Source organism: Sylvia atricapilla, chromosome 7, assembly GCF_009819655.1.
Source record: "Sylvia atricapilla isolate bSylAtr1 chromosome 7, bSylAtr1.pri, whole genome shotgun sequence".
NCBI lineage: Eukaryota > Metazoa > Chordata > Aves > Passeriformes > Sylviidae > Sylvia > Sylvia atricapilla.
Window position 1 is genome coordinate 28,693,596 of NC_089146.1, and position 27,539 is coordinate 28,721,134.

The window sequence follows — 27,539 nt, forward strand, 5'->3', positions numbered from 1 at the left end:
CCTTCACTGGGTCTTGTAAAGCAAGAGATTTATTCATAAACAATTGCTAAGGAAGAAAAAAGAACATAATTAAGTCAAGATTATATTTACTACCAGATGACTTCAGCCACATCACCCTGCAAGAATACATCACATGCTCTGTGTGCCATCTGAACAGATTAAGCCTGTAAACAGCTCCCACTGTCAGTCATTAATTAAAACATTACAATTCAAAGCATCCTAGAGAATTTTCACAACTCCTTTGGTAAATTGATGTGGTCATGAGATGCACTTAACGTTTGTCACTTACATGTTTACATTTTCAGAGTATTACTGCTGTGTTTTCTCTGAGCTTAGAAGGTGTGTGTGATCTTACCAGACAGAAGTGATAGTGAGTAGAGGTTTTAACTGTTGTTGTATTGCTCCCCAAAAATAACGAAAAAGGAATCAATACTGGTAAAACTTTTTGTCAGCCTTCTCCCAATGGGATACAACAGAAGAGAAAACAACCTTCTTTTATCTATGACAAAGAGATAAATACCTCTTTTCTGATTAACCCTGTCCTTCCAGCAGCTGGTGATGCCACTGGTTTATTATCTGATATGAATATCTCACCAGACATTTCTGATGGAACGCCATAAACTTTTACCTACAGAGCTCTAAAGGACCAACTTAACACCATGTGCATGTGTCTCCAAACTCATGTGCATCTCTAGCACCTCTGATGTAGCATTTCTCTGCTTTGTTATGCATGCAGTGAAGGATGTACAATTGTAGTAAAAGGGTTTTCTGTTTGCTTCTATCCACATCACAGACCGTGTGATAAAACATTTTGTCAACTGCTTTTTCATGGCAATTTTCATTCCATTCCTATTGTTCCTGCCGAAGGAATGGGAATGTTTTCAGGCAGTGTGAGTGTGAGTCCAGGCAATGAAGAGATCTGTGGCCCCACTCATCTTCTGAAGAGGGCTTATAAGAAACCAATGCTGAAAGTGAAGTGGTGGTTAATTTGTGTTGATCCTGCAAATATAGTGAAATAACCACTTAAATAACAAGCATTGCTGGGTGATTTAGTTGCTTAATTTGAAGAGTTTAAAAAGGACTGCCATTCCTTAATTTGAACTCACGGTGGCATGGGATTATGCAGGAGTTTCAGATGATTTCTGCTGACTATAGATGTCTCTCTAAGCTCTAGTGATGACAGAGTATAGAGTAAGAGCACCCTGTGTAGCTTCACAACCCCTGGTACTCCTTGACCAGGTTGTGTTGGGTGTGCTGCACAAGGAACCACACTAGGAAGAAGAATATTGCCCACATATTTCTTCACTTTCTGGTGATTTCATAGGGATGTTTCTCTAGTTCCTTTAGCTTGCAAAGACATGGGGCATTTACAGGCAGTGTGCTCAGGGCTGTCCAACACAAACAGACAATGTTCCTTGAAAAAGAGCACAACTGAATGAAGTAATGTGGATTTTTCCTCTTTACCAGTAACTCTGACTTAGAAATCCCTTTAAAGAGCCACAGCAGAGGTTCCTGAGTGAGGGTGCAGTCATGTGGCATGTCCCCACCTGGGCACGTTCAGACAGTGGCTGTTGGTGTAGAGGCAGGCTCTGTGTTCCTGTCCAGGCAGAACCTGGGACCACGGATCATTGTATGATATAAGAACACCTCAGATGTCTTAGGCTATCAGCCTAAAAAAAAAAATTGCTTTACATGCTTCAAATTCACCTAAGAGAAAGAGAGCTCTGTTCTTAATGTCTGACAGTGCTCCAGTATTATCTTGTGGTATTCTTGTGCCAAAATTCTTCACAAAGAACTATAGGTTTAAATTTTTGTTTAAAGATATTTATTCTGGAAATCCCTTAGAGGTTGCTGATTAACAATACACCATCCTCTTTGTAATTTGATTTAAAGTATAACTTGAAATTATCTGGAAACAACCTTTACCTCATTCTTCCTTTTACATAGTTATTAAGACAAGTAGACCATTGTTCTTTGTGCTCCTAAAGAGTCACTGATGAAAAAATAATAATGATCACTTTTTAATTTATACACAGAGCAGTAGTGCGAGGGATATCCAACTCCAGGGGCCAGATTCAATTACCAACTGAAGTTTACTTAGCACTGATGTATGAGCAGTGCAAGAACACTTTGATGAGCTTCACAGCTGTCTTGGGAGATAAGATCTGAAGAAATCTGAACGAGCCAGCTTGATTTCTGAACCTATTGAAGTGAGAGAAGGAACAGAAAAAAATTCCTTTGTCTGTCAAGAAGTGTTTTCTTGTTTAGAGTACTGTCTGTCCTTCAAGACCTAGTTCCCTTCAGATGATCTGTTTTGCTACTTGAATGGCAAAAGTTTGGGTTCTTAGGCTAAGAAGCTGTTGTGGAAACCCTCTGAAATCATACTGACTCATTGAGGATTCGGATCTGTCTTTCAGTGGATGAAGAGGAAACAAGTCATAGCATGAAGAAATGGTGAAGGCGATATAAAGATGCAGCTCCTTCTCCGTAGGCAGGTGTAATATCCATGGTCTGTATTTATCCTGCCTGTCTTTAGAAGCATAACTGAATCATCCAAGTCAGGAGCCTAAAGCAGAGTCTCCTTTTATAGTCAGTGGAGAGACACTGGCCTCTCCAGAGAATGACTCTCATTGCACCCTGGACACTCCCCTCTCTTATTCCAGACTGTAAGGGAAATAATGATAGTGCAGGCTCTTCAGACAAGACCTTCAGTTGGCTACCTAACGTTGGGTGAGATTTATCAGGATGCAGGAGCCCAAATCCTGTGTGATGCCATTCTCCTGGACATTCGGTGTCTGCCTGATCCCAGATTTGCTTTGCAGCATTCTGCAGGGAAATCAATCCTGGGCAAACTGCTAAAATTTGATGTTACACTTAAACAGAATTTGTAGTCATTATGTATCACGTCCTCATTGTCTATTTCTGTCCCAGGATTGTTTGTGTGTCAGCATTCCTGAAAATGTAATGTGTAGTTTATTGTTTCTGAAAGGCATCTTTGGCTCTTGAAGCCATGGCAGAAGAGGAGAGAGAATTAGGCTTGTCTGTTAGTGATTAGCCCTACAAAAATAGAAGGGGTTGTAGTGGTGAAGAAAGAGAAATAAAATAGAGTTTTCTCCAGCTATATGTATATTTTCTGAAAGCAATTGCTAGAATGAGTAATTGTCATAAGGACATGGAGGAAAATAAGGTCTTTGAGTAGGTGTAGACTGGAATGCCAGAAAACTTTCTGCCCTGTAACTTTAAGAAGTAACAATAATAGTAGTGCTTCTCGCTTATTAAGGTTTCTTTCATTTCAGGATTATGGGTTTTCTAAAAGGTTGATGTTGAGCAACCTGCCAAAGGTCACTTCAAGCTTCATGACTAGAACTTTTCGTGTCAGGATGTCTGATTCACAAATCCCTGCTCTAAACCAACAAAGTCATTGTTACTCCAGTTTTACCCCTTATGGAAAGATCTTATAGGATTTATTGAGGCTATCTAAAAATGAAATAAAGGTATGTTATGCTAAGAAATAAATATGCTATTTTAGGCACTGGTTTAGGAGTCCGAAATAGTCATTCTTTTCTACTCCATTTGTTTCCCTTGGTCTTTCCTTTCAATTATCTCCTCATATGGCCTCCCAGAGTTTTTGTGATCCTGCCTGTCACTCAGAGTGATCAATCCTCTTTCATATTGCTTTTGAGTGATGGCCAAAAAAAGGTATTTTCATTGATGTGAGAAAAAAACCTTGCCAGACAACAAAGAGCATAATGAAAGCTAGTTCCTAATGTATAACTGTAACACTTTTCCCTGTATTTTCCTCCACGGAACAGCTGCTCAGCCAGTTGGTTACTTTCCCCCTCTGTAATGAATTGCACTCATGGTTTGAGATTATTATGTCTTGCTGGGTAGCAAGAGCCAGCTTAGGCTGAGCTGCTCTGGCAGCATGGTGTGTCCCTGCCCCTGCTCCTCTCCATGCCAGGCATTCCCTTTAGCTCTTTCTCATCCTCACAGCTCTGCCTTGCTCCATTCCCTGGCTGTGCTCTGCAGCAGCTCCTTGCTCTGTTAGCACCTCCTGTGGGCTGTGCCTGGTTCTGACAACTGCCTTACCAAACCAACTCGACTGAAGGCTTCTGGTATTTCTTTCCATGGAAGAGAGGTTGTCCACTATTTTGAACTAAACGTGGAGTTTTAGCTCACAGGAGAGTTTTAGGCAACTTCTTTAGTTTCATATTCCTCACAGGAAAGCCTTACACAGAGCTTCTTGCTTGTTTGTAGAAGCTGTAACCTGGATTGTAGCTCTGGAAGCTATTGCCTAGGCTGGGGTAACCCTTCAGGCACATTTAGACAGAGCTGCTTGGCTCCAGCTCCTGTATACTGTTACAGCTATAAACTCCTTTTATGTTACACTATGGTTCCCTTTAACAAAAATGTCTTTCAAATGTGAAAATATTCAAGCCAAACACATTTCAGGTCTATCCATTGGTCTTTCACCTTTCCACTCCCTTTGTTTTGAAAGCTCTTGAATATTTTTTTTTCTTGCCTTTTGGATTTTTTTTAGACAGAACGTTTGTTGAGGGATGGGGAAAATTGCTTTTCTTTTTGGCTTCAGCAACATATAAACCATTCTGACCTTCAGATGGTTCTCTTCCCAAATAAGGAGGAAAAGTTGGGGGAGGAGGGAAACCACAAAATGAAACTTCTTTTGTTTTATTATTTTCCCTGTTCCTCCAACAAAAAGTAACTTTAAACAATCAAAATGTATTTTGGTTATGGTTTCAGCTTGCTTACCTCCTCAGGTTTTCGAAGTCCACAAGGTGTTAGGAAACAACAAGAGAAGGAAGTTCAGGGTAAGGGGATGCTGTAGCCTTGGAGCCATCAAACTAGAATAAAAACAAGAAAGAAAAGTTTTCACAGAAAATTTCAGTTTGCAGAAAATTGAGCTTTTCTTTAAAAAGGTGCTCATAGGGAAAGTCCCCAAACACTTCTGCCCTTCATTCTGCTCATGAGTCTCACTCCTGGAATCATTGAAGTGTCTCCTCTTTTTCTCTGAACGGCTCAAGGTTGTTCCTTGCTGAAAAGGGTTTTCATCAGTCTGATCCTTCTTGCCCATACATTCTAGTTTATTTTTGCATTTCCTGTCTGCCCTGGGAGCCTGGGCTATCCACTGACAAACAGCTCCTCACTGCCATTATCCGTGGCCTTCTCTGGTGCATCTGTAAGGTCACTGCCCTTTGAAACCCTCACAGGATCCTTTTCTGCTGTGACATGTGGATGAATCAGCAGGAAATTGCACAAGGATGTGAACATTCCAGGCTTTTTGTTTCAGCCCTGCTTTGTCTGGCCCAGGCAGTGCCCAGCTCAGCAAGGGTCTGTGTGCTACAGGCAAAGCTTCTCACACACCACACCTTGGCCCTTTCCCCAGTTCCCTGCAGTACTGGGCTGTGGCTTCTCTGCCCTGGACACGTGTGTTGGGCACAGCTGGTTTGCCTGGACGGTGACTGACAGACGGGAAGCACAGCAGAAGAGATGCTGCAATGGCCCTAAGGCAGGAGAAAAGCTACAGTGAAGATCTGATTCACTAGCCAGGACCCAGTGCCAGGGGAGCACTGCCAGGAGGTCACACACGGCCCTGAATTGGCACATATAAACTGGGAGATAAAACGTTGTGAGGCACCTGGATATTTATTTAAAGGACAAGAGCTCTTAGAAAAGTCCTTGATGATGAACAGCCACTTACAACATACAGGGAGTTCTTTCATCCCTGTTCTCCCACTTCTCCACTTGTACTCTCCTGCTTCTTCCCCACGCGGTTTGCACTGCCATATTTTACCTCTAGTTTCTATCAAGTCAGAGCCTCATGGAGGAGACTGTGTTTTCCTAGCTGTTGGCAGGATGCTCAGCCCCAAAGGGCTCTGTTCCTGGCAGGGATGTTTAAGGCCACTGCAGCGTTGCATTTGCCATCCTGGTGAGTTTTTCTGTTACTGCCACAAGACTACCAAGACCCTTCTGACCCAGCTGGGACTTTTTCTCTTACTAAACCTGCCTCTGCTGGGTGCTGTGATTGTAAGCCTTGTTAAACCTGGATGATTAAATCGTCTGCTCCCCATAGTAACGCAAAGCAGGGCTTTATTAAATATCCTTTATTCAATATTCGGTATCAATCAGCAGTTTCCTCTGTGATGCAGTGGGCTACTGGGGCACAGTGGGGAGTGACCTCGAGCACAGCACTTTCATTGAAGATACTCTGTTGCAAAGCTCCTCTGTGCTTTCTCAGTCTTTTCTAATTGTTACTTACCTTTAAATATCTTGTTTAAACTAGTAACAGGTTTCAGTGGCTTGATACTATAAAAATGTACATTTTGTGACAGCAGTAATGATCCTGTTATCCTTGTCTGACATTTACCTGACAGAGAATTTCTTCCTTTGTTTTACAAACTGAGGCTCTGAAAGGGACCATACAGCAAATCAGTGTTGGAACTGTGAAGAAGTTGTGTCCTGTTTTTATGAATTTTTATCCACTTTCTTTTAGTTTTGCTTTGTTTCTCCTCTTGAAACCCACAGGCACATCTGTCATTGGCAGAGTTCAAATCAATTTCCCTGTTTACGCAGTTGAGAATAATGTGCTTTTCTAAACAGCTCATGTAGCTTCTCTTTTCCCTGCTGCACACCTGCTATACATTTCAAGGGGTCCTTCTATATTTTGGACACTCCCACCAAGGCGGAAAAAAAAAAAAAAAAAAAAAAAAAAAAAAAAAAAAAAAAAAAAAAAAAAGAGGCAAACATATGCAAGGAAAAATACTTCACCAGCCACACTTTGAAATGCACAAATTTCTCTATAGGATCAGAAAGCTTTTCCTCAAAAACATGAAAATCGGTACTGTGCTGCTGTGTTCACAAACATGAAAATTAGCTCTGACGATAGCTGTTGTTAGTAGCAACAATTTGGAGGTCAAGATCTTAGAAATCTGAATCAGCTGGGTCCTGTGCATGTCTCACTTACTGTCAGGTCTGCAAATGCTGTTTTTCTGTTGGTGTGGTGCCAGAGAAGCAAAACAGTTACTAGAGGTAGGAGAAAACACAAGATGTCAAATCATTATTTGAGGAATTAATAAAAACTTTAAGTGCACATGGTCACAGCAGCATCTGAGCATTGTTAAAGTAAAAGAAGTTTCTAATAATTAGGATATTGTTTTATCTGTTGGCTTTAAAGAGCAGTAGAGACCCCCTATGTAAGTGCACATGAAGAAGAAACTGAGCCAAACATTGAGCAGGGTCTGGTGTTTCTCTTCCTGGGAACTTCAGTGCGTAAGCTAAAGTAGTGGAAACAGCCACAGAGGAAAATGAAATGGAGCAAAAAATCAAGAGCTTTTCAGGTTGCCTTTGCTTCAATCCTTACTCTGCCTGTGACAATATTCTTCCCATCCTCTTGAGCTGTGAGAGACCGGTGAGGACATTCTTTCAGAAAACTCTGATTATGTCCTAGAAAAGAGCCCAGATGAGGGGAGCCAGACCTAGACTAGAGCTGGCCACAGCCACGTCTGACCCAGCAGTTGCATCTGGAAAAATGATGTGAAAGGACAAATAGGGGACAAGAAAAGGAGACCTGGAAAAAATGTCTAAGTCTCAGAAGGAGCAGAATCACTGTTCTAACTTGTGCTATGGACAGCAACAACCCAAAGTGCCCTAAGTAAGGAAATATTTCTGAATTTCTGAATATTACCATTTTTCATAGTATGACAGACTTGATTAATTGTATTGCTAATTCATTACCCTGCAGCTAAGTGCCAGGCATGATTCCTGAGAGCTCCAGAAAAGACTCACAAACAGCAGTGCAGGAGCATAACTGCAAAAGAAATAATCTACCTGTCAGCCTGGAGGAGCTTCATGCAGAGCACAGCAGCATCTTTCTGTGCTGATGCAGAGCACATTTTCTGTGTCTTGTACAGAAGGAACATGCACAAATGTGGTTATTTATAGCTTCTCCACCTACACTCAGCTTTGAAATTTTGTCTAAAAGAAGTTCAGCATTTAAAGCATACAACAAGGTTTTTAGCTTGAAGTTATATTTTTTCTTTCCTTGATTTCCTTAAAAGCAATAATCTGGGAACATTAGTAACAATCCAGGCATTAAGGAAGAAACATTAGTTCTTCATTTGTCTGTCTATTGTTCTCTTACTTGGAATGTTTTTAGAGAGGCATTGCCAAATTTTATGAAGTAAAATATTTAATCGAGAAAATGAAAGATAAGTGGTGTACATTTGATGAATGTGAACTTTACCAAAGGAAAGCAATGTTAAATTGAAAGAAGTTCCTTCTCAGGGTAAGAGAGGCATGTGGTGTGTATTCTCACTCCCCTTTGGGGAGCTCACATCCCAGATGATGACATTAGTGAAGGAGCAGGCTGGGGCTGTGTGACCTCAGGCAATGCCCAGAGGAAAGGGACACGTCTTGCTCTCAAAATACCCAGCTACACCCAGCCAGCTCTGCCAGAGCCCAGAGCTGAACGTGCTGTTTCCCAGAGAGACAGAGCTAAATCCTACATGTTGCTAATTACTCGAGCTGGGACCAGCCCTTTTCTTTACAAGAAGGTGGATGGGACCAGAACACGTTGTATTCTCCCTCTTCTCCAAACTCATGTTGGTTTCAAACCATCATGATACTTTTACAGGTGTGAAGAACTGTACCAGTACATAGTAGCCATTTGCAGAAAGCAGACACAGGGTGATTTTTTGCCGTGTAAGCCTGTGAAAAGGTCAGGAGCTCAGGTGGAGCAGCTCTGAGGGAGCAGTCTCCCTCATCATCACGTGAGGGGAGCAGCCGTGCTGCCCACAGTGTGGCATATCTGGGAGCAGATGGATAATTGTGACTATTGCCCAGGTCTGTAGGTCTACAATAAAGTGAAAGTTCTTGGAGGGGGGTGGAGAATGCCAGAGAAATGCTGCAGGCAAGTTCCCATGAACTTCTGAGCCTCTGCTAGAAACGTTGTGAACAGTCTCATTGGTGTGCAGTCCATTGCCATGGGAGATATTTAGGATGTCTTCACTTAGTCATCCTGTGAAGTCTGCATCCCTTTCATAATCTGTTTGCATATTTTTGCAATAGAAACTTCTAAGAAGGGGGTTGCTGGGGGAGTTGTTATTCTGTAGTGTTTCCCACTGCAGAAGCTGTTGGTGAACAAGGATCCTGCTGCAGGGACTGTCTTCTCTGGATAAACTCCTACAGACCTGTCTCCAGATGGGCTTGTAGGATATCTGTGGGTGCTAGGAGCGGTGAGAAGTGTGAATAAGACTATATACATGTATTTTTGCGTATCTAGGGCTTCTCCTGACACTCCTCTGGACCCACATGTGTCAGTAGCTGTGTAGTTCACTCAGATGTGTTCAGCAGTGTCAGCTGTGCTTTGTGAGGCTGCCCCCACTGCAAAGAACAGAACATGGATGTTCTGTTCTGACAAACTAATGGGCCTTTAAACTACAAAGGTTAGATTTTTGTTGGAGAAATGAAAAATTGTGCAGAGGTGAAAGTTTCACATAATGTCCAGGAAGCTCATAAAAACACCTACAATCTGACTTCATAGGGACTTCTTTTATTGGTTGAATGTAGACAAGGGAATAAAGGAAAATTTAAAAAAATGTTTTAATTGGCTCTGCATTTAATTCCCCTCATTAATTTAGTTGCAATATGCAGCAAAATACTGATAGGTCTGTAAAGTTGTTTTTCCCTCCAAGGGTAAATGGGACTGGATGTTTTTTCTTTTGAAAAGACCTCTTTAATTATGTCGTGGTATTTGGAATAGCTACAATTAGAGAGCAAAAGCAGGGAGTGATTAAAAACTCCTACTTAATAGCAGCTGCATTAGTTCTCTGGCTTTTGAAAGAGACCCAGGCACAGTTGAGTCCCCACATACCACACAGAGGAGTTGTGGTGAAAAGGAAAGGCAAAATGTGGTCAAAAAATTTTAACTGACTTTAGGGAACATTGTCTGTTGTAGTGTTTTAAGAGAGCTCTTCCTTGAGAATGGATTGAAGAAGTATCAAAATTCATCCTTCTTTTCCTGTCTTCAGACTATGTTAATGGGTGTAGTGCTGTTCACTCACTTCCACCTTCAAACAAACAAAGAAACATCAGATTGTTTGTCTGGTGATAGTGGGCTGCACCGTGTCTTAGGACAGTTTGAAATAAGTGACTCTTATTTCTTAGAGTCTGACTGAATTAAATCAGAAGAGCATGGTAGGCTGGCTGTATTATTTTCTGAAGATGAATTACTCATTGCTGCATGGACAGATCAAGCTATGGTATTTCAGGATTTATAGATATACACTCAGCAATTAGACATTTGTACCCGAGTGGTTTTGGAGCAGCTTACAGCTCACTTTAAAGCCCTGCCTTTCAATGGATTGCCTGTTCCCTTTCGTACAGCTGTCTGCACAAAATAATCACATTGCTTATTATTTATAACATTTCAGTATGTTCCTTTAGTGGAAAAGGTTCCTAGAATCCCCAACCAAATTTGGAACCACAAATTTCTAGAGGCTGCAAAAACTTAAAGGGAAGGCAGCTTTCTTTCCACTTTTTCTGTCAGCCTTGCTTTTTTTGTAAATGTGATTAATGTCCCTTTAGGAAAGTGAATGGAGGCAGGGACGTTGAGTCATTTGCTGATCTGCCATGCTGGGCATTGAACCAGATCAATTCAAGTCTACTTTTGATATGAAATCCTTGTTGCTTTCTACTTATTTCTTGAAACTCTTTACTGATTTGACATATTTGAGCAAAGGCAGCGAACAGAGGAAGGCCCTGTTCCCTCCTGGCACTGCTGAGCTGCATCACCTGTACCCGGGGCTGCACTTAAACCTGCTTCAGCCTGTGCACTGCAGCCCAGGAGCTGCACGTGTTCACACGTTGCCACATGGAAAATTGAACATGGTGTTGAGATGTGTGTCCAGAGGCTCAGATCCTGCTGGATGCACAACTAGCTCCTGCCCCCTAACTTGACAAACATGGGGTCTTTGCTGATCCATGTTTGCTGAAGGCAGTTGAAACTTCACTGTGGCTTTTGGTGGGAACAAGATCTAAGTTTTTGAGTCAGATATAGATGCCTCTGGAAATAAAAATCATTTCATAGGAGCCAAAGTTGACTTTCCTGGTTCAAACATGAGGCGTGATCCCCATCCTTAAAAGGTTTTGTAACAATATTTTATTGTGCCCCCAACATAAATTTATAATGAAGAAAGAAGTGTAAAAGGGAGCTCAGGTTTTATTAGGAGGTAGAAACCACAGATGAAAATGACTGAGTTTTGTTTTGGGTTCTATTATAAACCATTTATAATAGCAGGAAAAGCCAGAGGATAAGTTCCTTTGTATTTCAGTGTATTTTCTCAGCTAGACCTTTGCTTGACATTACCCTGCTGTGACAGGGCCAGGGATAATAGGGAAAGGGAATCTATTTTCAGCAATGATTTGGAAAACAAAAAGAAACTGATTTATATCAGGCTGTGTGTGCATTTTATTCATTACAGAGGATTAGTATTTCTTAAGTCTCCTTGAGTTATTGTGAGTCAGGGGGGATTTTTCATTTTGCTTTTCTTCTGACTCTCAGTGTTGGTTCTGTCTTCCCTGGTGCTGTTGCTGACACCAGGTTCTGCTGGAGGGCCTGGTGCAGGCCCGGGGTCGTGCTGGCCATGCCATCCTGCACAGAGCAGTGTTATCCCCTAGATGGAATTCCAATGGTTGACAATTCCACACTGGCTGCTGCCTCTACTCATTGTCAGTGGTCTCCCTGGAAAACATGCAAAGTGTCTTTTAAAGGTGCTTTTGCCTCCTAGTAAAGGAGTGGTTTGTGGGGAACCTGAGAGCACATCTTATTTGAGCTGTGTTGTTCATCAATGCATATACGATGTGCAGCTTCTAGTTCTGCTAGAAGAAAATGAAGTGTCAAGAGATTCTGTCTTGTATTTTCAAAATCTGGTACATCCAGCAAGAATTATTAACTAGGCTTGAACAGTTTTGAAGGGCTTTGACAGAAAACATTGGATTTTGTTGCTGTGCAATGGAACAAAGCATTTGTAATAAGCATTGGATGTAAAGTATGATCTGAAACATGAACCTTTTAACTGCATTTCTTGGTTACAAAAAGCAGGCCTGGCAAAGGCAGAGCTTCTGGAATAGGAGTGTCAGACATGCAGAGCCTTGGAGCTCCTGAGTATTCATAACAGCAGCTATAGGAAAAGTGAAGATAAGGTTCGGTTCTTGTGAATTCTGAAGTGCCATATGAATTCTGGTATCTCACCAGAATTTAGGTAGCACATAGTGTCTCAAGCAAGAAAGTACTCATAGTGGCAGCCTGATACTGCCTGGCTTCCTTTCACAACACAGTTTTAGAGGCTTTGTCCATGTGTTTAAAGTTAGGCAATGCTTATGCACCTATTTGAAATGGGGCCTCATTTAAAGCTGAATAAATTAGGTGGAATTGCTCTGGAATTTATTACAACTCTGTTACCAAAGAGTTAAACTAACCCCTCTGAGTTACACCAGGTTTGTACTGTTTTGAGATCAAGATCTGACTCTTAACTGTTTGAAGTGCAAAATGGTGTAATTCATTTTCAGAATAACCTAGTTTTCAGAGTCACTATGGCAACAGCAGTGGGTCTCAGGGTAACAAAAATTAATGATTCCCTTGGCCAAGGCACTTGAGTGGGTCAGCTCACTCAGGAGCAGTGGAACTGCTGGACATGGCCTGGGCCAAATGCAGAAGTCGGGGTGCTCTGTCACCCCTGGTACCACAATCTGCATCCTAATCACCTGCTCACACTTCTTCTCTCTTCCTATTGCAGTAGTGACTGCTGTGTTTGAGGAACCCTCAGTGTTCAGGCTGCCTGGGAAAGCAGGGAGTCACCATCCCTGGAGGTATTTAAAAGACTTGCAGAATCTTAGGGACCTGGTTTGGTGATGGGCTTGGCAGTGCTGGGTTGGAGTCAATGATCTTCACGTTCCTTTCTGTCTTTAATGATGCTGTGATTCTTACCCAAGTCATCCTCATTCCATCTTCATTCATTTCTGCTAAAAGAAATACAGTTTGAAAGTGTGAAAATTTAGAAGATTTCAACTAACTTCAAGAGCAGATATAGTTCCTTAAAGTAATGGATTTACTACTCCTTTGACATTTTGTGTTCATGTAAAATGGGTGCAGATCATGAGGATTTGCTGGGAAAGAATTGGTTCCCAAGGAGATTTTGATTTAAATTGGATAAAGTTATGAGATGTTTTTTAGTTTTCACATTTCCTGATTAGGAAAGATACCTACAGAAAGAGACTTCATTTTCAAAGTGCTGCCTTGAAATGTCTGTTTTCCCTTTTAAAATAATGCCCCATTGCTTTATTATTATTATTTAAAAATTAAATTAACTTTTTAAAAGTTTTTAAAACACTTGACCTTAACTGCACTAATGCAATCATCTTGCCATATTCCCATCATACAAATTAGCCTAGAGGAAGAGCAATTATCATCCCAGAACTTTGCTAAATTATTGCCTGATTGCTTCTTCAACCTTTTCCCTCTCAAACCATCCTTCCATCTCTTTCTTCCCGTGTTTCCCTATGGTATCCCAGACAAACCATCAGCATTTCCTGCCAGTGGACTCAAGTTTGTTCTTCCCCTGACCTTGCCTGGGCAGGATTTGTTTTGCCAGTTTGGTCGTGCCATAGGTCATAGACTTCCCGCAGGCAGGAGTTTGATCCTCAGCAAAAAGGAGTGTGCAAAGGGCTCTGGAAGTGGCTCTCTTCAAACGCCTCCTCCCCAATGCTCTGCTCAAATGAAAACTGTCTGAATTGCCACTAGTGTTGTTTGAACAGTTGCACAGATCATTCTACAGGGACAGTTAGGGCTATTCTTCCTCCGGGTAGCATTTTGAATTTTGTGGCTATCCAGCCATATAATGACTGTAATAGCTGGCACAGTCACCCTGCTGTAGCTGTACTGAGTTTTATTTCATTGTCTTGGTGACCTGGGTTTGCTGCTTATTTTGTTGTGTGTGTAATTGTGCCCTTGAGGAGATAAGGATCCCACCTGTTACAGAAATACCCGTGCTGCTCAAGTCCTGTGTATTCCTTTGGCTTCTGTGCATTGGAAAGAGATGGAGAAAGAGTATCAATCTCACTCTGAAATTTCCCTATCTTATATTGTCAAGCTTCTTCCAGCTTGTAGTAGACCCCAAAGAGATTTGATCTAATTTTACTGTCAGTGTTATTGTGAGAAGAAACTCCACATGGGTGCTGCATACACAGATAACATACTTTTTAAAGAGAATTTTCTGTAACTCTCAGAGTATCAGATTTGTCATCCTAGTTTTCCATAAGGATCAGTTACATTTGGAACCCAATAGAAGAATGTGGAAGAATTGGAGGGTTCACATTGTCAATATTTTCTGGTCTGCAGTGAAGGTTTCTCATTCCAGTAACTCTGATAATGCTTTCTTTCCACATAAAATAGATTTTATCTGATCCATCCCCACACTTTTGACTACCTCTCACACTGGGATGTGAAATCAGCTGTTGCTGTTTTGCAGTTTACACAAGTCATCAGAAGAACGTACGTCCTGTAAAAGATTCCATATTTCTGATTCTCTTTCCCCAAAAGTCATCTATGTGAAAGTAAATATTTAATATCTGCCAGGCTCCAATAACTAAGCTACACTTCAAAATAAATTGAATAGCAAAAATCCAATAAACCTAATTTAGCAGTAGCATCCAGGAGCATTTATCTTCTCTCCAGCTGGAATGGATTTTGACAGAGCTGCTTGTGTTCAGCCATAGCAAGCACAAGGCATTCCTCTGCGGCTGTTCCACGCTCACCCTCACAGGGTTCCTCTGTGCTGCTGAGACAGGAGAGGTGACTGGATGTTCTTCTTTTCTGGCAGGTACTGGACTGGATTGAAAACCACGGGGAAGCCTTTCTGAGCAAACACACGGGAGTGGGGAAGTCTCTACACAGAGCACGTGCGCTGCAGAAAAGACACGATGATTTCGAAGAGGTAGCACAGGTAAGAGTCTGAACCAGAGACTTCTGCTGGCTTCATTTTTGTTACTCCTTTTGCATATTCAGAAAAAGCTATCACTGTTTTGGGTCATGCTGCTCTCTTCAGTCATTTGGAGCTGCCCAGGATCCTGTCTCCAAGGTCTGGAAGTCACAGACTCTGCACACTGCAGAGCGGGGCAGTGGCAGGACTTACAGTCAGAAAATCACCACAGTGGGATGATGAAAGGTCTCAAAACCCATGAGAAATTACAGCAGCTTACGGGAAAGCAGCACTTTCGTTGGGACACAGAGGAGAGTGGTTATGAGTGAGAGTGATGGAAAAATCAATCCTGACTCCTATGGTGGAGACTGAGGGCCTTGAGCATGAGGCGGGAAGCAGTAGTCAAGAAGCAGGAGAAACACCGGAGTTTGCAGTAAGGACAAGTATGCTTCCCATCCTTCATGATGGGATTCCTTTGTTTTGGACTGAGAGGCAATCATTATAGATAGAAATTGTTATTGTTATTATTATTAATTTTCCTCATAGAAAACTGTAAGCATGATTTTTCCAGGAATTCGGTATGAAGTTAAAATCTTACAACTATTCCTCAAAAGGGAGTCAGAGTAGATGTTTTAACACACATCTTGTCCTTATTTATAGAATTTAAAAGAAAGAAGGTCTTTTGTAAATTCTTCCATGGATTGAATAGATTTTTTTCCTCCCAAGTATCCATGGTCAGAAATCACCCAGTCTCAGCTCCGACTGTCAGATCATGTTACACCATTTTGGGGTAGATTTGAAACATCTCCTGTCTGTAACTGCTCATCTGTAAAGGTATTTCTCCTTTGGGCTTTTTGGATAAATTCCTGATTGGTCTATGTAAAGTAGAATGTATCAGGTGCTTTGAATGTATCGTATGCACACGGGGCAGGTTATTGCACAAATGTTTCAATGTGGCATAAGATAAAAATTTATTAGATTTTAGTTTTGGTTTTCTGTAAAATCTTTCCCACGTGCTGGCCTAGTTTAGTTTAAGATATTTCCAGTAACAGGGATTTACTTCTTTCACTGTTTCCTCAGGGAAAATATTTCACCACCTGATGGCAGCTACTGATGAGGTATTTTTTCTCCTCTACCTCATAGTAAATTTATATTTCTCTCAATCCCTTTTTTAAATATTATTCCCTTGTTTATATCCCTGTAGTCTTCTTTATCTCTCTTAAGGGGATAAATCCCAGGAAATGGGATAAATTAACAGCCCTGAAATATCTGTAGAATGTTGTCATGTCTTCTCCTATGTGCCTCTTAACCCTGTTCAATATATTTAATTTTGCTAATACTATTCTAATTAATCAATCCCTTGGAAATCTTTTCCTATTGATGTTGGAAATTAAAATTACCAACATCCTTCTTTTCATTAGGTTTTCAGCTCTTGATGGAGTATCCCATTGCTTGATTTGCTAATGAATTTCAGTGTTACAATTCAGTTGTGATGGGAAATCCTTACATAACACTGACAAATCTCACAGCCTGAAAGCAGCAGTTCTGCATTGCTGGGTTTCTCAAATTTCATGGAACCACTTGTAGATTTAAGCTTTCTGGTAATAGGCTTGAATTTCTAAAAACTTAAACTTCTGCAAATTTATTACAATGGATTTTAGGCTGGAGGTTGCAAACCATAGTTCTGCAAGGCCTCATCCAAAAGCACAAGTTAGTGTTAGTTTTCACCCTAAAATCAATATTAGGGTCTTTTCCAGAATGAGTGCTCGAGTCAGCTGTTATTGGATTCTGTACTGGGCTAGTAAATGAAAATTAGAATCATGGAATATAAAGGAGCTGAAACAAGGTGATTTCATGTCCTTTGTGTTATTAATGCTTTCTAAAACCCCCTCTTCTGATACATTATCTTCGTAACGCCCATTACATCTCACATTTTCTGGATCATAGTCAGCATTTTTTTCTACCTCCTGAGTACTACTTAACTAGAGATGTAGGAAACAAATTAGGAACAGGTGAGAAGAAACAAAAAAATAATGGTGTCCTGACAACAGAGATGAAAGCAATCCATGTAACTGTCTGCACATGGAAACAACAGCTCATTAAGGAGAGATTGAGCTGGACCTCATTGGAGATCATCCCCCCATCAGGGCTGAGGAACTTTACAGTGTGCAGTTTGCATCTGTAGGCACTAGGGTAAGTCAGAATGAAATTACTTTGCTGTTAGGCCTCCTCCTCTATCACTGCAGCACTCCCTCTGGGTAACTCCAGACACATTTCCTTTCATTCACACGGCCAAACTCAGAGCCAAGGAGTCTTGTTTACTGGGTGACCACGTGTGTTTGAATGAAGGGGAGTGTTTCAAAGGGGGATGCAGAGGAAAGAAAAAAGTGTCATTTATGAGGTTATAGAACCTCTAGAGCTCCTCTGAATCTGATTCCTTCACAGCTGATGGGTAGAGTCATTGAGCATCTCATTGCCCTGCCAGGACTGTTGTGAACATTGAGTTTATGGCGCATCCTAATTACAAATAATTGACAGAAGGTGAACCTGGTTCCTTCCCAAGAGCTTTGACAGGAACACTTTGCTCTGGTGCATTCACATGAGATTGTCATTGCTAATTTATGAGGCCTGTCTTCGGTGTGACACTGGAATGTGATGGCAAATGGACATGGGGATGCACGGTGAGGGGAAGTGACAGGAATCTCAGGCTTTATCTGAGGTCAAGGACTTGAGAATACAATACTCTTTGCTTTGGAGAGAGTAATAGGGTAAGAGGAGAGTCCATAAATTTTTCACTCCTGGAATTTTCTTGCAGAAGCTTTTAGTGGAGTTGATTTTACAGCTGGGGAATAAATCTCCTCTCTACTTTGATTATGACCAATTTTTATTCGTCCTAACTCCCTTCTTGATGCTTAACACTTTACAGTTGGTTGGAAATTAACTCTAAGTTTAAATAGTTGTTATTTTTCTCAAGCTAGCGAACATCTTTGCCATGGCTAGGGTGGATAACTGGCAGGACTTTTCCCAATGGAACCGTGTAACAAAGCAGATATGCCACCATCCTAAAAAACTGTTGAGTTTGCCTATTCCCCTCATCAGGATATTAAATACTAGCTGTAATGGCAATTAAAAGGGTTATGTTTGTTTTTTAAAAAAAGCCCAAATCAACAGTACAGAAAGTGTTCTGACTCACCTGGTGAATTTGACAGTATAACCAATAATATTTCATATTGACAGTTCTCTGATAAAAATGCTTACCCTGCTGTACAGAATAAATTTATTCTCAAAATTCCACTTTCTTTCGCTCTGATACATTTTTTCTTATCTCTTACTGTTTCAGGAGGGCATTTGCAAAGGTCAGACTAGAAGCAATTTTCGTAAAACTTCTTGACATTTTTAACAGGGCCCAAAAACATTCCTAGTTTTGCCTTACTTCGTGTAAACCAGAGTTTTGTGTCTGGCAGTGCTGTGCTGAGAAATGCTGTGATTGACTGACCTGCCACCACACTAGACTGAGAGGTGGAACGTTCTCCCTCTCTGTCTGATTAGAAACTGCAGATTGATAAATCTGGATGTAATGATTCAATCAGGCATGGCCCAAACAGATCGCATTCCTGCACACAGCTGTGCTCAGAAAATGTCAGTGGTTTTACAGCACTGTGTTGTGGGCAATAGGAAATGTAATTCGAGGTCTCTTTCTCTCATAACTGCTGTTTGGACACAGCCCTGGCAATTTTTCTGACTGTATTTATACTACATGGAACGCACAGATGGCAAATGTTTGAATTTGGATTAAAAAGCCCGAGCTCCTGGGAGGGAGGTTGTTATCTTGTGTATACCTGCAACTGTTTCTCAGTCAGCGCTGGTGCTGTTCTGGGCTCTCAAAGTGCCAGCCTGGGCTCAGCACAGTGCCTGCCGTGCAGGGAAATTTTGTAGCCAGGCATTATCAAGACATCACCAAAGGAATATCACTCTGGATGTAGCCACAGTGTTCCAATGATGGCCTCTTCGCTTGGCTGGAATTGTTTTCTGCAAATCAGATAACTGTAGTCCAGCCAGTTACCGTTGTAAATCAAAAGATAATTTCATTTTAGGCTCTCTAGCTTTTCCTTATTCAGGGCTTTTATCCTGGAAACATCATGCCTTCCAGTTGGAACAGGCTCCTGACGCTTCAGCACTGTCTGCCTGAACTGCACGTGTTGGAAGCACGTCTCCCGTTCTCAGTGTATGAAGAGATCATTTCCCTCTCTTCTGGCGTTCCCGGCAATCAGAGGTTAGGGTGGCCTTCTCAGCATCCCCCTCTGCTCCCGGAGAGCGCTGCTGCCTTTGTGCTGCTGCGGACTGAGGAAACGCCCTGGGCAGCTGCTCTGATAATCGCTGCCTTCTGCACACAGGTCTGAGCGGTTTCATGACGGGTCTGAAGCGAGCCTTTGTGTCTTTACCAGCCTTTCAGACGTGCCGTGGGGATCTCCTGCCCTTGGGGGCTGTCCCCGCCTCGGCCGGGAGCCAGTGCGGATTTCCTCCTGCAGATGGCACTCGCAATGCGCTGGAGAGCCCGGAGCGCTGCTGGGAGACAGAGCCGCTGTTCCTCCTCCCGACCAGCCAAACATTGTCTCGCAGTGAAATGAAACAGGAGTGGAAGCTGGCTCGCTCCCTGTCCCGTGGTGTTCTCCCACCCCAGACAAAACCCACGTTGTTCAAGGTCACCGAGAAAAAACAACCCCCCTAATATTTTATTTTTCTAAATGCAAAGCTGGGCGGTCCATGGTTTAAGTCAAGGTGGTGCTTGTCGTCTGTGTTTATGGGATAAGCTGCTCTTGGATCTTTGGAGCTGTTCTCAAGGCTCTTGGGCCACATTACACTCACAGCTACAGCTGGGTTTGCATTTAGGACCTGTGTGTGCATTTAGGACCTGTGTGTGTTTGCACGTAACAGTCGGTGTATTTTTCATGGTGATCCAAAGGCACTGATGTTTATAAGGTGGAATAGCACAACAAAGTGTGTGTTCTGAACAGCCTTGGCTCAAAATGTGTGGGGCTGTCTCTTCTTATCAAACACGATGAGAAGGTGACTGGAGGATGAGTGTGGCCATCAGAGTCCGTGGGGTTTGTCCGGTGCAGCAGCTCTTGGTTCAGGCCTTGTGAATAAAACAGTTTTGATGTAGGTACAAGGCTGGATCCTCTATTCCTGACTGTGAAAGCTTTATGGGATCCATTTTGCCAAGGCATAAATGCAATGCAGTGGACTATTCTTGAATTATTGCAAAGAAGAAGAGCCAGACAAAATGTGAGAAAAATGCTGAACTTTGGCATTTGGGAAGGCAGTCAGTGCTCCTGTTCTTGTGTTTCTGTGCTTGCCTTCCTCCAAGACAGCTTTGGAAGATGATGATTAAACACCTGAACACTGGCTTTGTACCATCAAAGTTAACCTTTGTGTACATGCACAGCTCCTTTAAGATTCAGCTCTTCCTTTTATTCATCTCAGGGTGGTAAGTGTGTTTTCTGCAAGTAAAGGCTTTCAGCAGAGACCTTCAAAGCCAAAGGCCTGTATCAGCTATAAGAAATCAAAGCTCAGGAGATGTTCTTCATCTAAGAAGCAATTTGTTCTCTGATATTCCTTTCTAGAGTATTCCCTTCCTCCACTGTGCTGTTCCTGAAATACTGGCAGTTCGGAGATTTTGAAAAGCCCTTGCAGATGAAAAGAGCTTTAGGCACAAACATGCTGAAAAAAAAAATAGTTATGTTGTTTGTCTTGTGAAATATCCAGAGGATCCAGTAAGAAATTTTACAGGTAAAAGTAGTATTCTGTAACCTCTCAGTCCCACACTTGAACTGATATTATGTGTAGTAACGGAATAGTCAGGCCAAAGCTGAATTGCAAACAGCTACTTGTTTGGCCTTTAGGATAAAAATTCCAGCTCTGTTGGATGTCGTTGTTCTAAAGTTTGGCATGAAGTTCAGTACTGATATAAAACAACTAGGAATAAATTAAGAGTCTATATTCATAATGAGCACTTAGAAAGCGTTGTCCTAGGGTGGGTTTTTAAATTATTATTTTGTTTTACTTTTTACAATTTAGTGACCTCTCTCATTATTGAAAGGAATAGCTTGCTGAGCATACTGGGTTTTTTCCCTTTGGGTTCAGTGACTAAAATCCTATGTAGGATATTAAGCCAAAACAGGGAGAAAACAGACAATTAAACCTGGTAAGAAATATGCTCAAAGTTGGCAATAAAAACTGTACTTTCAATGATGCCAAATCTTTTTCAAAATAACAAAAAGCATGAGACAGGCAACAACAAAAAAAAAAATCAGGCCTACTCTTATTTTCATCATCCTTTATGTGGCCATTAGCAAGTTCTGAAGCTATAATCTGCATTTTCCTCTTCACTTCATATTTATGTAAATGTATTCACTTCCACACAAAGAGGAAAAAATGCCCACTGGCAGGAGATTACACAGGCCTTTGTACCATGGTGTGGGAGCTCCAGAACTCTTGGTTTCTCCTCCTGGCCAGCACCAGGCTGCATCTGCCAGTCACAGACAGCAGAGATCAGTGGAACTGCCCCTATATGGGCTGTCTGTGAAGGTTTTCTAGGGTCTGCTGGATCCCAGTCTTCTAACAGCAGCCCTGGGGGCTGGATAGCTTATCGTGGGAGCTGTGGTACAGCTCTGTGTGTGAAGTCTAGAAGCCCCTGGGTGACTCGGGACCTTTGAGCACTGCAAGAGCAGAGATACTGAAATGGTTCTGCACGGCCTGGGCCAGGAGCCAGAAAGGCTGGGCAGGGTTGGGCAGACTGCCTGGGCTGGAGATGTGAGGCTGTGGACTCTCGACTGCCAGACCTCAGTCAGAAGCAGGGCACGTGAGACGTGTTTTCTCTGAGGAGGTGTGAAGGGCTCCTCTGAGCACTCTGTGATATCAGAGACTCCAGAGACTCCCGTGGAGATTCCAGTGGCAGCAGCCTGGCAAATCTTGTGGAAGCAATGGAGTTAAATTGGTGGCCAGTGGTACTCCACGGTCTATTGGTGGTGGGGAATCTGTTTTTAGGCTCTATGATGGCACAGAAGTCTTCCTGGCAGGCGTGTGAAGGGCTGGATCCATTATGCCATGTCTTTGAGTTTGCATTTCAGTGTATATCTCCTCCAGCTCAAGGTGATTTTCTTTCCTATTTCTTCTCTTCCAAAATCACTTGACAGATGGGTCTTTTCATTAAACTTTCTGCAGCATGATTCACAATCTAAATGCTCCCTATAAAATCTCAAGTCTTGGCAACACAGTGCATTTTTTTACAATTGCCAGGAGCTAGCTTCCTATCACTGGTTTATTTGGGTAGGTTTGTTTTTGTGTCTTTAAAATATGTTCCGTTAATTCCCTGTAAATGCTTAATGCTGTGCCCTTGGCAGAAAGAGAGACAATGAAGATATTCAAGAAATATATATATATTTAATCCTGGAGGTTCTGGAAAACAGAATTTTCATTGTGTGGTGATTTCTGAGATTTTGAACTAATTTCTTTTTGAATCAGAAGACAGCCAATGTTTCCTAAAGAAGATAAATTCTGGAATTTGTTTCTTCAAGGCCCAAAATTTCTTCAAGAGAACAATGAAAAATTATAGCACTGATCTGTTACGTAAAACGAGTACTCAAAATATACTTAATATGGTAATATGTATCAACTGAATAAACCTAGAGCTGAAACAAAAGATATTTTCCTCTGACAATTTCTGTGAAGTATACCCACTTAAAAAAACCACTGCTGTTCTGACTGACCTGTCTGTGTTGATGAAAACCATCATCATCTAAAGGCTTTTAAAACTTTCTGGTCATTTTTCTTCATGCTCTTCTTATTGGCAGGTCAGTGGGTTATCAAACTGTACCTTATCGATTCCAGAAGATTAATTGCAGCAATGTCCAAGTCTCATGATGGTGGACTGGTGCTCTTCAATTTCTTGTATCTATTGATAACAGGAGGCTCGAGGGGCCAGGAGTGACACTGTGAATCCCATCAGCATTTTCACTTTGTGGTTCTGTTCTAGTGCAGTAGAAGGAGCTGCCCCAGGCAGTGCTGCTGCCTCCAGCCAGCCAGTGATGGCCTTAGGAGAGTGGCACAACTGCCTGTGACATTGCTGCCAGTCACACACATGCTGCTCTGCAGACACTGCTGACAGGGAAATTTAATGTAGATTAAGCCAGTATCGAGGATTAGTAGGCAGTAACAGAGCAAAACAATTTTCAAGGACAGATTTTAAGTATTTGTTATCATTGTGCAAATTTTCTGGAAATAGACTGAGTTCCATTGATCACTCCGCTGCACAAGATTTAGAACAAAATCACACTTCCAATTTCAGATAAATTGCTTATAATTACCTTGTTCCGAAGAGTGGAGGAGAGTTTGATAGCTCTACACTGCAGAGAATCTGTTTGGCTGTGTGATTGTGCCTCTCTTCTTTCCCTGTCGTGGATCTCTAATTGTCCAGATGAAGGATGTTATCTTAGTCCCTCATCAGGTGTTTGAATTGTCTAAAAACTGCACTTGCACTATGAGATTATTGCAGAGGTTTATACTGATTATATATGTGGAAAGTATTCAATCATCTTTTTATGAAAGATGCATGTAGACCTATTTTTTAAATGTATTTTCTGGTGATAATGTTGAGATTTCAATTTCCCCTGTATAAACCTCATTGGATTTACAGAGTTCTTTTGGAATTACACATGTGAATAGGGACAAAAATCCTAGTGTGCAAATAAATAATTCACTTGTTGATTCAGTGCCTGTAACCCAGCCATTAATATTGCCTTCATAACTGTGGTCTGTGTGGTCTGGTTTTGCATAACCATGGCCCAAGGAAGCACTGTTTTGTGTCATTATGGAAATGGCTTCTGGTTTGAGGCATTTAGGCACCTTTGTTTAGCATCTGCTTCCGAGCACCACCGCATGCAGAAACACAGAGCCCTCTCCTGCTTTTTGCTAGGGAGAAAAATTCTAAGGTTGACGTGAGGAAAGCAGGCAGAATCAGCATTCTCATGCCTCTACATTTGAAATGAAGCTTGTTTGGAGAGAAGGAAATTGCAGAATTTGCAAGAAGTCAGGAACTGAGACAGGAGGTGTCTCTGAACTGTCAGTGAGCGTGTGCACACGTGTTAGTTTAGCATGACTGCCTGTTTTAGTATGCAGCTGATAGAATAGAAACCACTGCGTGCTCCAGAACAATGGCACTGCCTCCTATTAACACACAACCCTCATTTTTATCAGGGTGTTTTGTCCAATGCATGAGATTTTGTCAGTGCTGGGTTTTTTCTGTGCAGCGTAGGTGAGCCTTTGTGACACTGGTGAAATCCACAGTTTGCAGCAAGCGGAGAGCCGAGCCTGCTGTTGCCTCCTCTGGAGTAAGGTCAAGGCTCAGTTCAGAAGTGCACGATGTAAAAGGGTGGTTGTGACTTGTTAATGTCAGGGAATGGGATGTGCAGCCTTCATGTTAAATGTGTCAGCTGAAGCGAGGGTGGAATGAAGGGTGTTTCTGCTGAGAGCACTGGGGTTTGGCCTCTGGCTCCTGGTTAGTTTGCCAGTGGCCAAGATTTCTGTCAACAACCAGAGCTTGGATTTGTCAATGCCCACATATCAAAACTGAGCACAGGAAGGGCTGGAAACCTGCAGTGCTTAACAGTGGGGAAGGGTCTGGTACCATCTCAGTCTTATTTTCTGTTGTCTTATTGTGTTTGTTTAAGGCTTAAAATAGACCTAATTGAAACCTCTTAAAAACCAGAGGTAGGTGCTTGTTCCTGCCAAAAACGTGGCTCAGATAAATGTTACCCAGTCAGGAATGCATTCACACTATTTGTCTTTTGGAAAAAAAAATAACCTTTTCTGACTCGGGGTGGAGAGCTGCTCCTCCCATTTCCAGGCCCCTTCCCAAAGGATTCACAGTTTTCTCTGTGGCACAGCACAGCCTCGGTGCACACTGAGTGATGGGCACTGCTCAGGCTTCACTGCTCTGCCATGCTCTGAAAACCGAACGGGAGAGAAGCAGCCCCCAGCACGGCGGGGCTGTGCAGCCACGCTGAAATGCCAGTCATCCCTCCCGAGTGTGCTCCCGAGGGGTGGGGAATTGGGTCACTAGGTCATTTAACCATTGCAGTTTAGGGGTTTTTAAAAGGTGCATGTAAATGTGGGACAGGGAAAAAAGAAAAAAAGATATTTCAGAGCTCGGAGCAGAATCCAATTTGTGTGCGAACATCAGGATGTGAAAAAAGGAGATTATTTTGGGATGAGAATGCTGGGAAGAATGGGACTTACTGTTTGGACCTGCTGGACGTGCCTTCAGGGTGGGGTTTGGCACAGGGACAGCAGGCAGAGAGAGATCAAAAGACAACTCAAAGAGAATTTCTCCGATCTTTGCTTTTGTCTCATGTCATGGCCAGTCTTATCCTTTGGGGGATGATTTGGCATTTTTGAAGGGGATTGGATAGGGAGAGGAAGAGCTCAGCAACAGTAAATAAAGGATACACTAGAAAGCTGTTAGGATTTTTTAATAGTAAAAAACATGGCAGATGTTGACTATAGAGGCAGTATCTCATATGCCTGCAATATTCGTGGAGATCTACTACTTGCCAAAAATCAGTATGTTTTATAGCATGAAAACTTCTGGTGGGAATGCCTCTGTACTAGATCTCTCACTGTAAGTCATTATTAAGATATATTTATCGCAGATCATGTGTGGCCCCCTAATAAGAGCCAGAAATAAAACCATGATATCTTTCTAAATCTTTGTTTTGCTTATGGATAAGCTGAATTGAATTTCATTCACACAGTTGAACACATTTTTAAAATGCACCCCATATGAATGCTTTCTGGCCAACATGAAAAATGTTAGTTCCTGTCTGGAACTTTTCTTCAGTATAAGTCTGGTATAAAATAGTTTTTTGCTTCCAGGGTAGTGAAACCATTTTCCATTTTTCCTCAATATAAGTATGCAATACATCTTGCTAGGTGTTAGAGGAGATGTTAATCTCTTGAAGGTTTAGGGAAGAGAAAAGCCTTTAGTCCATCCCACTTTGGTGGCACCCCTGAAGAACTAGTTTGATGGGTAAGTGACACAGACAGTTCACGTGTCAGGGGAGTAACAGTGGTGAAAAATTGGTTTATAAATCTAATAAGATGAGGAGAATGGTTTCTACTCATTTGAATCAAATTCCAGTGTGTAACCATGACAGAGAGGGGAATTAATATTGACAGTGAAGAGATTCTGAATCCAAAGGGACCATCTTACTGACCTGCTCCTAAAGATGCTCAGCTAGAACAAGAAGGTGAAGTAAAAAGTTACTTCAATTTTAATTGAAGGTGAATGTTTTATTATTGTAGATGGCAGAGGAGCATTCTCCATGCAGTCATTGGAGTCCAGAGAGCAGGGGATGGGTGTTATCTGAGGAAGGTGGTGTGTTACCATTCCTGTTCCAGGAGTATGCTGAGAAACCTCCTTTTGCCAAATGGAAATACCTAATTCGTGAACAGAACAGAAGTTTTGGTGTTTTATTCTAATTGTGTGTTTGTTTCTGGCAGGCAGTGTATTGAAGTGTGAGGTTTAGCCTGGAAGGAAAGAGATTTGGGGTTTTTTTAAGTGAACCATTTAAAAGTGATTCTTTGCTACAAGTGAAATTTAACAGGGCAAAATTGGAGGGACCCAGGAGAACACCAAGGAGCTCCCTGCTTCCCTCTGAGTCTCAAGGGAGCATGGACTGTGCTGGGACACGGCACCACAAGATGTGATGCCCCCACTGAGACCATCTCCTCCACTACTGCCCCTGGGCTGGTGCACGGGAGCTGATGCAATGCAGCATGTCAGGGACAAAACCTGTATTTCAAAGGAGCAGCAGCAAAAATTTAATTAAATCCCTGCCTCCTTCCTCAGGCCTCAGGTAGCAGCAGTGCACTGACCGTGCTAAAAGGATGTGGTGTATCTTCCTCTGTATTTTTTCTGCTGACAATCAGTTTGCTTGCCAGAGGTGGCCTTTCACTTACGGCAAAAAAAGAGTTCGGTTCAAATCTGGAGGTCCTGTGATGCATTAGTGATGCACTTAGCTTTTTGCAGCAGCTTGTGTTGCATTTCTGTCATATATTACCAGACAGAAAGAATGATTGTCGTATGATGTATATGCAGCCCTGCATTGTGCTGCAGACTGGGGGTCTCAATAGTCAGCTGTGTAGGAATTCTTAAGCTGAAAGAACTCAAAGTTTTGCCATGAAAACATCAGTTAAACATTATCTCATTCTGTGAACAGTTCCATCCCACTCCAAATGGGCTTCAGGAAAGGTGTTTTAACCTATCTTCACACCAATGGAAACAAGAGCATAGCTGAGTCATGGTAGTGGCTGTGGGGGGAAATGGAGAGGAAATGCTTTGCTGTCTTATTTAAAGTAGGTTTTATAAAAATACAGGCACAGGATTCCCATTCTCACAAGTTTATATCTGCATTTGTTTTCAAGGCAGCCATGGTGCCAGTTGTACTTGGTTCTGGCTTTTCCAGTGCTGCTGACAGTCCAAAGCCT

The 27,539-nt window shown here is 42.0% G+C and overlaps 1 protein-coding gene across 1 annotated transcript in view; it reads left to right on the plus strand.

Moving 5' to 3' along the window:
* KALRN (kalirin RhoGEF kinase) overlaps window positions 1–27,539 on the plus strand; it is a 432,237-nt gene that overhangs the window by 204,126 nt on the left and 200,572 nt on the right. Inside the window, exon 10 of the mRNA XM_066323074.1 lies at window positions 14,895–15,017. Within this exon, the coding sequence (XP_066179171.1) occupies window positions 14,895–15,017 (123 nt within the window). The remainder of the gene's footprint in view (window positions 1–14,894; window positions 15,018–27,539) is intronic.